This window comes from Ursus americanus, chromosome 1 (assembly GCF_024610735.1).
Source record: "Ursus americanus isolate L20-20 chromosome 1, mUrsAme1.1.p, whole genome shotgun sequence".
NCBI lineage: Eukaryota > Metazoa > Chordata > Mammalia > Carnivora > Ursidae > Ursus > Ursus americanus.
Genome location: NC_142127.1, coordinates 90,057,008 through 90,067,997, shown reverse-complemented (window position 1 = coordinate 90,067,997; position 10,990 = coordinate 90,057,008). Strand labels below are relative to the sequence as shown.

Below are 10,990 nucleotides of genomic sequence, written 5' to 3'. Positions count from 1 at the left end.
GCCCAAGCCAGGCCCAGTGAAGAGGAACGGGAAGGCAGGCAAGCCGGCAGTACTGGGGTAGGGGTGAAGGCAGGGGCCAGACAGGCTGGGAGCCTTGGGGGCCTTCCTCCCAAGCAGAGCTGGCAAGAGGCTAAAGGCGGTGGGAGGGGGAGATTTACCCGGGCTCCGGATTCATTATTCATGAGCCCGCAGCAACGACTCCAATTTAAATGCTAATGTGGGGGGGCCTGACTCAGCTGCCCCCCTTCCACCCTCACCCCCAGCCCAGGCACAAGCGGCAGTCCGTGCTGGCTCCAAGGTTCACTGGGGTTTATTAGGGAGTGAAGAGGGAAGCCAGGGGTGCCCGGCCACCCACGTTGCTCCTGGCATGTGAAGATCCTGCCTGGCTTCCTCTGGTCCTTTTGGACAGAGGCTGGCCGTGCAGGCAGTAGCCTCAAGGGGAGTGGGTGGAAGTTGGGAGCTGGGGGGGGGTGCCTTCCGGCAGTCCCCCTCAGAGGATGATCTGGTTGGTGAAGCTGCGGCTCAGCTCCTTGTGTGGCAGAACAATCGAGTTCAGGATAAGCACCTCAGCAGGGATCCGGACACGGCAGCCTGCAGCGGGGACAAGGGTACTAGGAGGAAGCCGCGGGGAGGGGAGGCCAGAGGCAAGGAGCTGGGGCCACTGCCATCCAGGAGGAATCCCTCCCTGCCCATCTGTGCCCTGGCCTCCCGCTCCCAGTGACTCACAACAGGGCCTGGCACACAGCAAGCACTTTGTAAATGTTTGCTAAAGGAATAAACACAAACGCACGCGCACACGCACACATCCAATCCCCACAGGGCAAGGCCATCACCTGGGGAGGTTTTCCACAGCCCTAGTCCCCTGGGAAGCCGTACCTAGGATGGTGATGGCAGGCAGCAGCTTCCCATCCTTGAAGAGGCTCTCACTGTCCATGTGCGCTCGGGGGTCGTTGGGATTGGGGTCATTGGGGGTACCCTCCACACGGGCCCAGCGCCCCACAGTGCTCCCCCAGCCCACAATGGTGTGCAGAACACATGTGTGCTCCTGACAAACATGACAGTGTGAGGTGAGGGAGGAGAAGGCCCGATGCAGAGCCCATGGGGTCCACCCCCACCCCTTAGCTTCAGGGTGCCTACCTGCAGCGTGGCCCCGTGGAGGACGATGCTCTCGCGGAGCCGCACACCCTCGCCCACGGTCACCCCCTCCCCAATGGAGACGTTGGGGCCCAGCTGTGAAAGGAACAGGTACCATAAGCCCTGAAGGGGCCTTGGAGAAACCCGAATCCAACCCCTTCCCAAATCACATAAGGGGGAAGAGACCAGCTTGAGCCCGAGCGATAGCCAATGACAAAGCAGAGCCCTCCGCTCCGAGCTCAGGGGTTCTCGGCACCATCTCACCCGTCGTGCTGGTCTGGCCCCCACTTACCACCGCTGACGGGGCCACCTTAGCTGTGGGATGGATGTAAACGTTTCCTAGAAGCAGAAGAGAAGACCTGGGGGCAACTACCCCACACCATTCCGGGTTTGGGCGTGGGGGGCAGGGACTGGGGCTTCATCTCTGAATCTGAGGTCAGGAGTCATTGCTCAGAGAATACAGGGGGCTGGGGTGGGGGGCAAAGATGAGGAAGGGGGCGTACCTCGGATTCGTGGACCCCCAGGGGTGTGCTTGGCCAGGCGTTCTGGGTGAGTGAGCTGGTACTGGCCCAGGTAGAGGCGGGAAGCATAGAGGGCTGAGCTGGGGGGGGGGGGGCACAAAGTGGAGCAGGGAATTCAGGGGCCAGTAGGTGCCTACCCCCTGAAAATCTCAACTCCCAGGTGCCCCTGCCACCTCACGGAGGCATACCCCGCAGACTTGATCTGGCTCCAGATACCATCAGTGAGGTGCACATAGATCTGGCCCTGCCCGGCCAGGGCGGAGAACACGTCCTGCTCCAGGCGGATGGTGCCTGCCCCTGGCCACAGGCCTGAAGAGTCCTCCCTGGCAGAGAGGAGATGCAGACATAACTCCCCAGCTGAGCCTGCCCAGGGGGCCAACACAGTGTCTCAGGGCTAGAGATCTGAGGGAGTCCCACCCCCTCTCCAGGTCTGGCCAGATCTTCACCAAAGGGATGTTCATGTCCCAGGAAGCTCTACCAGTGCCCTTACCCACGTCATCCTCCCACCCCCTAGCTGGGGTGCGATCCCAGGGGACCCCCCCAGGCATGGACCCATACCCCATCTCTGTCCCAGGTCCAGGGAGTTCACCTAGACACAGCTTCCCCCCACTTTCCTCTTCTCCCCATCCACTCCTCCAAACCCCACCTCGGGTCACCCTCCCTCTCACGGGATGGAATGAAACACAGACACTCACCCCAGAGGAAGACAGCTGGTGAGGGCAGAGACAGTCACAGAAAGAGAGGGAGAGAGAGAGATGGCAGAGATGCCAGCTCAGCAGAAACAGACAGAGGCCAGGAGAGACGGAGAGAGAAGCAGAGATGGATGGGAGTGAGTGGGGCATGAGACAGGGAGCCAGGCAGGGAGGAGGGAGTGAAGGCCAGGACCCACAGCAGGGAGGGGCATGGGGAATAGGTTGGGGGGGCTACAAGGATGACCTGGGGAGGGGATTGTGGCCAGCAGGGCTCCCCGTGCTAGGCTCTAAGGGGATCCTCAGCCCGACAGTGTGGGGTATGGGTATGGGTGTGTGTGTGTTTGTGTGTGTGTGTGTGTCTTTCTCTCTCTCTTTGCATGTCTCTGCACCCAAGCGTGTGTGCGCCCAAGTGTGCGTGTTGCCGTCTGTTCTGAAAGACATCTCCGGGACACTCAGGGCTTGAGAGAAATGGACCAGAAGGGGAGTGGGCAGGCAGTGACAGAGGAGGAACTGGGATGGATAAGGAAGAGGGACAGAATGAGGTTAGAAGGGGAGGGGACCAGGAAGGCTTGGCTGGGGATGACAAGTGGAAAGGAAAAGGGAGGAGGAAGATGAGCAGATGGAGACGGAGCCCGCAGAGCCTGGGGGTGGGGGTGCTCTGTGACTGGGGGGGACTTGGGGTTACAGGGCCCCGGGGCCCGCCTCACAGTTGCCCATCCTGTTGGTTACGCTGGAAGACATCCCGAAGGGGCTTCAGGGCTTCCGGGGAAAAGAGGTAGATGCCACAGTTGATGACGTCACTAACAAACGTGCTGGGTTTCTCCACGTAGTGCAGAACCTGAGGACAAGGCAGGCTGGGACCCAGTGGAGGAGGGGCCCCCCCACCTTCATCCCCTAAGACCTCCTGACCGCCAGCTACTCCCTGCTGCCAGGGTGGTCTTCCTAAAATGCAGAGTCACTGCCCTTCGCCTTCACCTTCAAGGTAAGTCCCAACTGCATGACTTTTCCCTCCCAATCCTCCCCGCCTCCCAGCGCCCCCAGCACACAGTTCACTGCTATTGCACGCCTGTGCCTGGAATGCCCTTTCTCAGCAATTCACCTGGAAAACTCAGCTTTCAAAACCCAGTCAACCTTCCTACTTCCTCCGTGAGCCTGCGCTGGTCCTGCCCTACAGTGAGCTTCTCAGGTCTGGGCACCCCTGGCCTCTGGCCACACCTCACTATGGCCCTTGTGTCATTTGCAATGGTTGATTTTTGCCTGTCTTTCCCACTGACTGGGGGGAGAAGGGGGGCGTTCCTGGGAGGCAAGGATTCTATTTCTTTGGCTCTGTTTCTTTCACATCTAGCTAGTGCCTAGTACAAAACTTAAAAAAAAAAAAAAAATCACACATATTTATGTATGTGTGCCCGTTTAAGTGTATTTTTAATACTAATGCTTGAACAAATAAAAGGGCTGTGTGAAAGTCGGTTAGGCCCAGGGCAAGGAGTTTCACAAACAAGGACTGAGACCCTCTGCCCTACCAACCCTGCTCCCACCTCTGGAAGTCTAGAGGCACGATACTGTTTCCTGCCTCTGTGCCCTTGCATATCCTATTCCCTCTACCTAATGGCTTCCTGTCTCCTTCATTTCCACGAATTTAACTCAACTCAGACCTTGCCTCCTCCAGGGAGCTCTCCCCACCCTCACCCAGGCAAGGCTGGGGTGGGCCTCCTTTTGTGTTCCCATAGCACACTGTGCAGACATCTATCGGGGCGCTGCACCCATGGAAATTAACTGTTAGCCTTTGCCAATCTCTCTAGAAAAGATGGAAGATGGACAGCCAAGGGTATGCCCCACCTGTTTGACAGCACTGGAGCCCACCCAATAGCCTTCTAGCATTCTCCAGAGGCAGAGGGGTGGGGGCGTGATGATACAGAGTAAGAGCCCAGCCAGCCCCGTGTGTCTGTGGATGCTCTCACCTCGTGTGTCTGTGGATTCTCTACAATGCAGCCGTAGTTGAGGGACTGTGTTCTGTTAGCCTGAAAGACAGACACACCAAAACAATAACGCGCCTGCTCTAGGGCAGCAAGGTCTGTTTTCTTTCTTTCTTTCCCTCCCCTATAGCACCTGGCACGCACTTCTGCCACTGACAGGCCTTCAGCAGGGGGAGAACTGACAGCTGCCCTCCCCCTCCTTCCTTCTGAGCAGCCAAAGGGCTCAGGGTCTCTACCGCCCTCCTCCTCCGCTACTTGCTGGGATTTCTAGCACATTCCCCTGTTAATGCCCGTTTCCACTCCAACTCTCTGGGCTGCCCCTGCCTCCCCCGACACTCCGCATTCCAGGAACTTCTCTGGATCACCCCCTTTACCCCCTCCAACCCTCCTGGCCCCCTCACCGTGGTGCCAAGGAGCAAGAAAGGGTGAGGCTGGTGTCTGTAGGCATCCAACATAGCACTCAAGGGGAAGTCGGAGCAGACATCAGCGTTGAGCACAAAGAAGGCCTCAGGGCCCCCGGCCAGGATCTGGTCCCGGAAATGGTAGAGACCACCTCCTGTGCCCAGGGGCACAAATTCCTGCAGATACCTGTCCCCAGGGACCCCAGAGCCAGCTCGGTGAGAGGAGAGGAGAGGAGGCAGAGAGCATGAGCCTGGGCATCCGACCCCTCATGCTCCCAGGACACCTGCCTGAGGCCAATATACTCAGGGATTCAGAGATGCCCAAATGAGACCCCTCCTAGTATATAAGGGTGAAGTCTGCCAAATGCTGACTCAGCCCACTCACAAGAACTCTGAGGCCTCGGGCACTACTCCCACACCCTGTACCCCCCACACAGCACATGTGCACAAACACCTGATGGGGAGGTTAAACTCCTGCTGGGCAGCCTCTAGAAATCGGGTAAGGGGCTCGTCGGGTTGGTAAAAGCCAATGAGCAGAATCTCTTGCATTCCAGGGACCTGAGACAAAGGGAAAGAACATATCTGATAGGAAGGAATGTTGGGGGAACCCCTGGTACCGGCCCAGGAGTCCAGAGACCATAGTTTTGGTCTCAGCTGTGGGCACTCACTTTACCACTCTGGCCTGTGTTCTCCTTGAGACAAAAAGGAAGCTAGAGGAAGTCTGTCCCTGGTCTTTCAATCTTTTATCATTCTATTGTTCCCCCCACCCCATCCCCACATCTGAGGATCACCGTAGGAAAGATCCTGCCTACTAAGCTTCATGAAAAGATAATCTAGGGGCGCCTGGGTGGCTCAGTCCATTGAGTGTCTGCCTTTGGCTCGGGTCAGGATCCCAGGGTCCTGGGATCGAGTCCCGCATCGGGGTCCCTGCCCAGTGGGAAGCCTGCTTCTCCCCCTCCCTCTGCCTGCTCTCTCTGTGTCAAATAAATGAATAAAATCTTTAAAAATAAAAGATAATCCATTCATTTTCCCCCATATTTGTTATCTGTCAATCTGAGCTTGAGATCAGCACAAGATAAGGGTACCATTTATCAAGTGCCTATACTGCACTAGGCACTTTACCAACATCATCTCTACGTCCTGCCGCCCCACAAAGTAGGCTTAATCACCCCATTGACCAGTAAGAAAACTAAGGCTCAGAAAGGGTGAGGAATTTACTCAAGTCCTTATAGCAGGCAGAGACTGGATTCAGATAAAACCTTGCCTGTCCCAATGCCAAAAGCAATAAAGAAATTAGCTCCACGGTGAGCAAGGGTTTGAGTTCTGTGCTTTGCTGTCATTCAGATTCCTAAGGCTATAGCTTTAAATGGTCTCTAAGATTCCTGCCTGATCTCGCATTCCATGCTTTAAAAATAGGAGTGAAATCTGAACAAGAAGAGGCCAGATGAGAGACCAGATTAGCGAAGACAGCAGGGCAGCTGCACTGCACAACTCCGAGGGACACCATTCACACTGTCATTTATAAATGGTAGTCCCTGGAGTAATGCCTGGTGCGAAAAGGACATGGCTGGAGAGGGGGAAATATGCCTGAAGGAGATGAGCAGGAAGTGAGGTGGGAGGGGGAGCCTCTGGGGTTACCTGGGCACAGGCCTCAATGTGGTGCTGAATCATAGGAACCCCTGCCACTGGAAACAGGGGTTTGGGCACCTCAAAAGACAAAGGCCTGAAGCGGGTCCCTAAGACAGGAGAGAGAAGCACATTTCAGCTTCCTGCCTCCCTCTGCCTCCACCCCCCCAGTCATTCCAGCCCAACCTCCCTACCCCTTTCCCTGAGCTCCTCACCCTTTTGAGGGCCTCCAATCAGGATCACAGCTTTGAGCATGACGGCAATTGCTACCTAATCGTCAAATGCCAACAGAGAAATCAGGCTGTTTTCACACCCCGGCCCAAGAACCCTACTCACATCCCAAGCAAACCCCAGACCCCAAATAGCAACACTTAGCCCTCTCACAGGATGTAAATCCAAAATTCAATATAGTCCCTCCTTGGGCAAATCCCTCACATCTCACAAATCCCATACATCTCAAACCCCAACCCAGATTCCAACCAGCCTTAAAACCCCACAGTGATTTCTCCTAAATCCTGAAATTCACACCCCACAATTTGATCCAACAGACTTCCCTCAGGCCATAAACACATTCAGCAAACTCAGAAACTCAGCACAGACCTCTTAGAAACCCCAAACCCACTGATTCCCAACTGTTGCATTCTTATGCTACAGACGTTAAGCCCTGAATCCCAACAGTGACCCCTGAATACTGAATCTCAAATCCTGAGTGAGCCCCAGATATTTAAGTGCAATCCTAAAATGAATCCCAAGTAATAAAGTTAACACTGATTTGCATCTGATGAATCCCAAGTCCAAGCAAAAACCCTCTATATGCTGAATTTGAATACTAACACTAACCTCTAAGTGATGAACCCTGAATCAAATGACAGATTCCCTTGGCATCTCAAACACGAAATCTACCTCCCCCTGGGTCCCAATACTGGCGACAAATCTGAAACTGGATTCGGAGGACTGATTGCTGACCCTCTGAACGCCACAACTGATTTCGTCTAATAAACCCTAGCCTCGCGTAGCCAGGGGTTGTGGGACTAACACAAGAGCGGACCTCTGAAGAGCCAGCCGGGACCTCCGAGCAGCCCTCGGTGTAGGGGCCGTCCCCTGCCCTCTACCCCTTTCGCCACCCCCTCCATCAGCAACCTTTACCACTAGCTCCCTTTATTCCAGCTCTGTCGCCCGCTACTGCTCGCTCCTTCCGCGCACGTGTCCTCTCGCGACTCGCGAGAACTCCTTCGCGGAGTGTGCCGGGAATAGTAGTTCTTAAGCTCCTGTCGTTTCCTGTAGCTCTCCTCGCTACCCCGCCCCCCGCCCCGTTTCTAACCACCAGAGAGGAGGGAGGTGGGACTCTTGGGAGAACAAGGGGGCATGGCCAAGGTACCTAGGAGGCGGGGCTAAATAGAAGAAGGGTGGAGCCTAAGAGGCACAGGCTGGAAGCTAAGATTAGGACCTTGAACTGTCTGGGAATGGGCCCAGGAGCAGCCGCCAAAGTAGTAACAGGCTCACAGGGAGAGGCGGGCCTAGAGACGAGAGGGGGTGTGGCCAGCCGTGAGATGGGCGTGGCGAGGGCGCCTACCGCGGCTAGTGGGTGGGGCCTGAGGTAGGCAGAAAAAGAGGAGTCATAAGCTCCTCGCGCCGTCCCGCTAGGAAGTGAAGAAGCTCCGGGCGGTGAGAGAAATCTTATCTGAGATTTACGGTCTGTAACATAAAGCACTGAGCCAGGCACTCTCCAAACATTCTGACCCCAGCATTCCGTGACCTTGGTGTGTGCGTCTGGAGTAAGCGTGGGTGCGAGCGCAGGGGAGAAGAAATGGCGTCCCCAAAGACCAGAACACGCGGAGGGTCGGAAAGAGCAGTTTTATTAAGCAAGATGGAGTAGGGTCGTCGGTCCCACCCACCCCGGGGCTTGGAGCCAGGGTGAAAGGTCTGAGCGTTCCTTTCAGGCCACGTCCACGCGGGCAAAGCTCTGGTCCATGCCCAGGCTGTTCTCCACGTACACTTCGTACTTGCCGCTGTCCTCGGGCGTGGCCCGGCGAATGGTCAGCGTCGTGGTGGTACTGCCGATCTCGAAGAACACCCTGGCAGGGAGGGGGGGAGCGGGGAGGGCGGGCCGCGGTCAGGTTACGGGCGCCCGGGGCCAGGCTGGTTAGCCAGCTCTGGTCCTCGCCTCGCGTTCCCCGCCCCCGGCCCACTCCCGCCAGGGTTCTGGGCCCCGTTCCGCCCCAGCGGTAGGTCCCCGCCCTCGCCTGTCATCCTCCTCGATGTCCTCCCCGTCCTTGGTCCAGCCGACGTCGGGCGCAGGCTCGCCCATGATCTCCGCGGTCAGCGTCACCGTGGTGCCTTTGCGTGCCTTAGTGTTATCCGGTCCCTTTTGAATCTTCGCAGGGACTAGAAGAAGGGAAAAGGGCATGCGAACCCAGCGAGGGCCCCTAGGGGTGAGGCGGGGCAGAGGCATCACTTCCCCAGATAATACCCGGCCCTAAATATGAGATGGGTTTAAGCTCGTAGTGTGACGTTGGGCAGGTCTAGCCTCTCTGGGGCTTCATTTCCTCAGCTGTTAAACCGGACTAGTAGCTGCCCCTGCTCCTTCCCACGGTGGGATGGAGGATCAAAAGAAATACTATGAGTGAAAGCCCGGGAGTGTTTACACGTCTGGGTGCCCTGGATGGAGACAGTTCCGAGTAGCGAACATTGCCCTGGAGCGGAGCCAGAAGACCTGGGCCCTACCCCTGGCCCTGCCTCTGGCTCGCTGTGACCTTGGGGCCCTGGAGTGGAGTGATTGGAGCCCACAACGGACTTCTCGGTCTCGGGGAGGAACGGGATCCTGAGGCAGGAAAGGCTAGCAAGCCCCGCGCGCCGCTGTGCCCCAGGCTGTACCCCCAACCCCCTCCGGACTCGGCTAGGCCCAGCGGTGAGCGCGCGCTGGCTGGACCCAGCTGCGGCGCCGGGAAGCGGTGCTGCTCTTGGTGGTGGCGCCGCAGCCGGGGCTCGCGTACCTTCCACGAGGATGCGCGCCGAGTCAGAGCACTGGCCGAAGGGGTTGGTTACGTTGATGCTGTACTGGCCCAGGTCGGCCAGCTCGCCGTCGCGCACCACCAGGGCGACTACGTCAGGGTCCTCGAAGACGTAGCGATACTTGGGCCCGTCGCGCAGCTCCTTGCCATCTTTGCTCCAGCGGATGAATGGGTCCGGGAAAGCCGAAATGCGGCAAGTCAGCTTGGCCGCGCTGCCCTCGATCAGCACCACGTCCTTCAACGGCTCCAGCACTCGGGGCGGCCCCTTCTCGCGAAGCTCCTTCCGGGACCTATCCGAGAGCCGGGTCAGCGCCCAGAGCTCCCGCTCCCACTCCCACGACGCGGATCTGGACCGCCCGCACCGAATCCCCTGCCCGCCCCCTCGGCCCACTAGAACTTTAAATGTGGGGGCGAGTTGGGAGGGGGCCTGCTCTTGAATTGTTACCCTGATGAAATGATTTGCTCTTGTCGGCCACCTTTCCACACCTGGCCAACCGCTCTCCCCTAAGTCCAGTGATCCCAGCGTCCGTAACACTGCTCAGCTCCCACCCACCCCCGCGCAGCAGTGCGCTTAATGCAGCTCCGTCTCCCCTCCTCCTAAGGGCTCTGGGCTCCCCCTCACCTGTGGCCCCGGTAAGAGGCCTGGATGCGAATGGCCGCTCTCTGGACCTGGGGGTCGTTGATATCCAGGGTACATCCCGGAGGCGGGGCCGCAGCCGCTGGTTTTTTGGCGGGAGCTGCCTTGGACATCTGGGGAGTGCAAAATAAACATGGGGTCTAGGCTGATACAGAGACTTTGACTTTCAGCCTTTCCCCTATCAATTCAGAACGTCCTGGGGATGGGATGTCTGGAGCTGGTCTGAGAATGGGGACTCACCGTGGAGGGGTCAACTTCGGGACTTGAGTCCACTAGCTGGGTAGCAGGTGGGACAGAGCCCTTCTGGAAGGCACAGTAGGGGCACAGGCAGGTGCTCAGCCCACGGCCCTGGTTTTATACATCGCTCCCCTCCTTGCCTTGTTTGGCGCGGTTGCCCCAAGCCCCCCGGGGACCCCGGCCCCGCCCCCCTGACCTAAGCGGGCTCCTTATTTAGCCTGAGGATGTTTGGGATGCTGGCTCAGCTGCTGGGGCAGGCCCGAGGGGGAAACCGGAGCAGCTCTGGGGTGCATTTCATGTCAGCACCCGGACAGCTGGGCAGCTGGATGCAGCCCCATCCCCTCCCAGGGCAGGGGGTAACCATCCCACTGCTGGTAGTACCAGACAAGGGCCCAGGCTGGCAAGAGATTCAGCTCCCCTGTGGGGCAGCTTTACACTCTGGTCAGTCCCCAGACAGTTGGACAACATGCCGTTCCCAGGACACTGTTGGTTAAAGGGTGCAAGTGTTTGTGGGGGTGTCCCTGAATGAAGCCAGAGTAGCGGGGGCGGGGGAGGGACTTCACTGTCCATCCAGCCAATTATGAGAGGGCAGTGTGGCTGTCAGGACCAATCCGGAAGCACTTGCTCCCCTGGCCCTGGGAGTCTAGGCTTGTCATTTCCTCACTGTGCCCCCTGGCGGTAAACTGAGATCAACCTAGAAGGGATGGTAAAGATTTTTGAGAACAGCATCCCCTCCTACCACCCCAGTCCTGCTCACT

General features: G+C 57.8%; 2 protein-coding genes across 5 annotated transcripts; both read right to left on the bottom strand.

Annotated features, from left to right (window-relative positions):
• Positions 1 to 292: 292 nt before the first annotated feature.
• GMPPA (GDP-mannose pyrophosphorylase A) lies at positions 293 to 7,584 on the bottom strand. 4 transcript variants are annotated; one of them, XM_045777581.2, is made up of 14 exons: positions 7,188 to 7,535; positions 6,563 to 6,617; positions 6,360 to 6,457; positions 5,176 to 5,279; positions 4,722 to 4,908; positions 4,306 to 4,365; positions 3,055 to 3,185; positions 2,351 to 2,365; positions 1,844 to 1,978; positions 1,638 to 1,735; positions 1,427 to 1,473; positions 1,138 to 1,230; positions 877 to 1,045; positions 293 to 591 (listed from the first exon to the last, which is right to left on the bottom strand). In XM_045777581.2, the coding sequence occupies exons 2-14, from the start codon at positions 6,600 to 6,602 to the stop codon at positions 491 to 493; spliced, it is 1,278 nt and encodes a 425-aa protein (XP_045633537.1). In that variant the 5' UTR covers positions 6,603 to 6,617; positions 7,188 to 7,535; the 3' UTR covers positions 293 to 490. The 4 variants fall into 4 exon arrangements, with proteins under 4 accessions (XP_045633537.1, XP_087719919.1, XP_087719916.1 ...); XM_087863793.1 differs by lacking the exon at positions 6,360 to 6,457 and having other exon boundaries at positions 7,494 to 7,584; XM_087863790.1 differs by lacking the exon at positions 6,360 to 6,457 and having other exon boundaries at positions 7,488 to 7,575.
• A 608-nt stretch (positions 7,585 to 8,192) lies between these two features.
• SPEGNB (SPEG neighbor) lies at positions 8,193 to 10,348 on the bottom strand. Its single transcript, XM_045777607.2, has 5 exons — positions 10,236 to 10,348; positions 9,981 to 10,108; positions 9,341 to 9,648; positions 8,591 to 8,732; positions 8,193 to 8,422 (listed from the first exon to the last, which is right to left on the bottom strand). Exons 2-5 carry the CDS (start codon positions 10,106 to 10,108, stop codon positions 8,284 to 8,286), a joined length of 717 nt encoding a protein of 238 aa, XP_045633563.1. The 5' UTR covers positions 10,236 to 10,348; the 3' UTR covers positions 8,193 to 8,283.
• Positions 10,349 to 10,990: the final 642 nt, after the last annotated feature.

Excerpts from the sequence above, each read along its gene's own strand:
- GMPPA (XM_045777581.2), bottom strand. The coding sequence starts at position 6,602 with ATGCTCAAAGCTGTGATCCTGATTGGAGGCCCTCAAAAGG. Across the intron at positions 4,366-4,721 it reads TCTTGCTCCTTGGCACCACG|GCTAACAGAACACAGTCCCT; the intron begins GTGAGGGGGCCA and ends TCTGTCTTTCAG. Across the intron at positions 3,186-4,305 it reads AGAATCCACAGACACACGAG|GTTCTGCACTACGTGGAGAA; the intron begins GTGAGAGCATCC and ends CCTTGTCCTCAG.
- SPEGNB (XM_045777607.2), bottom strand. The coding sequence starts at position 10,108 with ATGTCCAAGGCAGCTCCCGCCAAAAAACCAGCGGCTGCGGCCCCGCCT. Across the intron at positions 8,733-9,340 it reads GGCGCGCATCCTCGTGGAAG|TCCCTGCGAAGATTCAAAAG; the intron begins GTACGCGAGCCC and ends CCCTTCTTCTAG. Across the intron at positions 8,423-8,590 it reads GACATCGAGGAGGATGACAG|GGTGTTCTTCGAGATCGGCA; the intron begins GCGAGGGCGGGG and ends CCTCCCTGCCAG.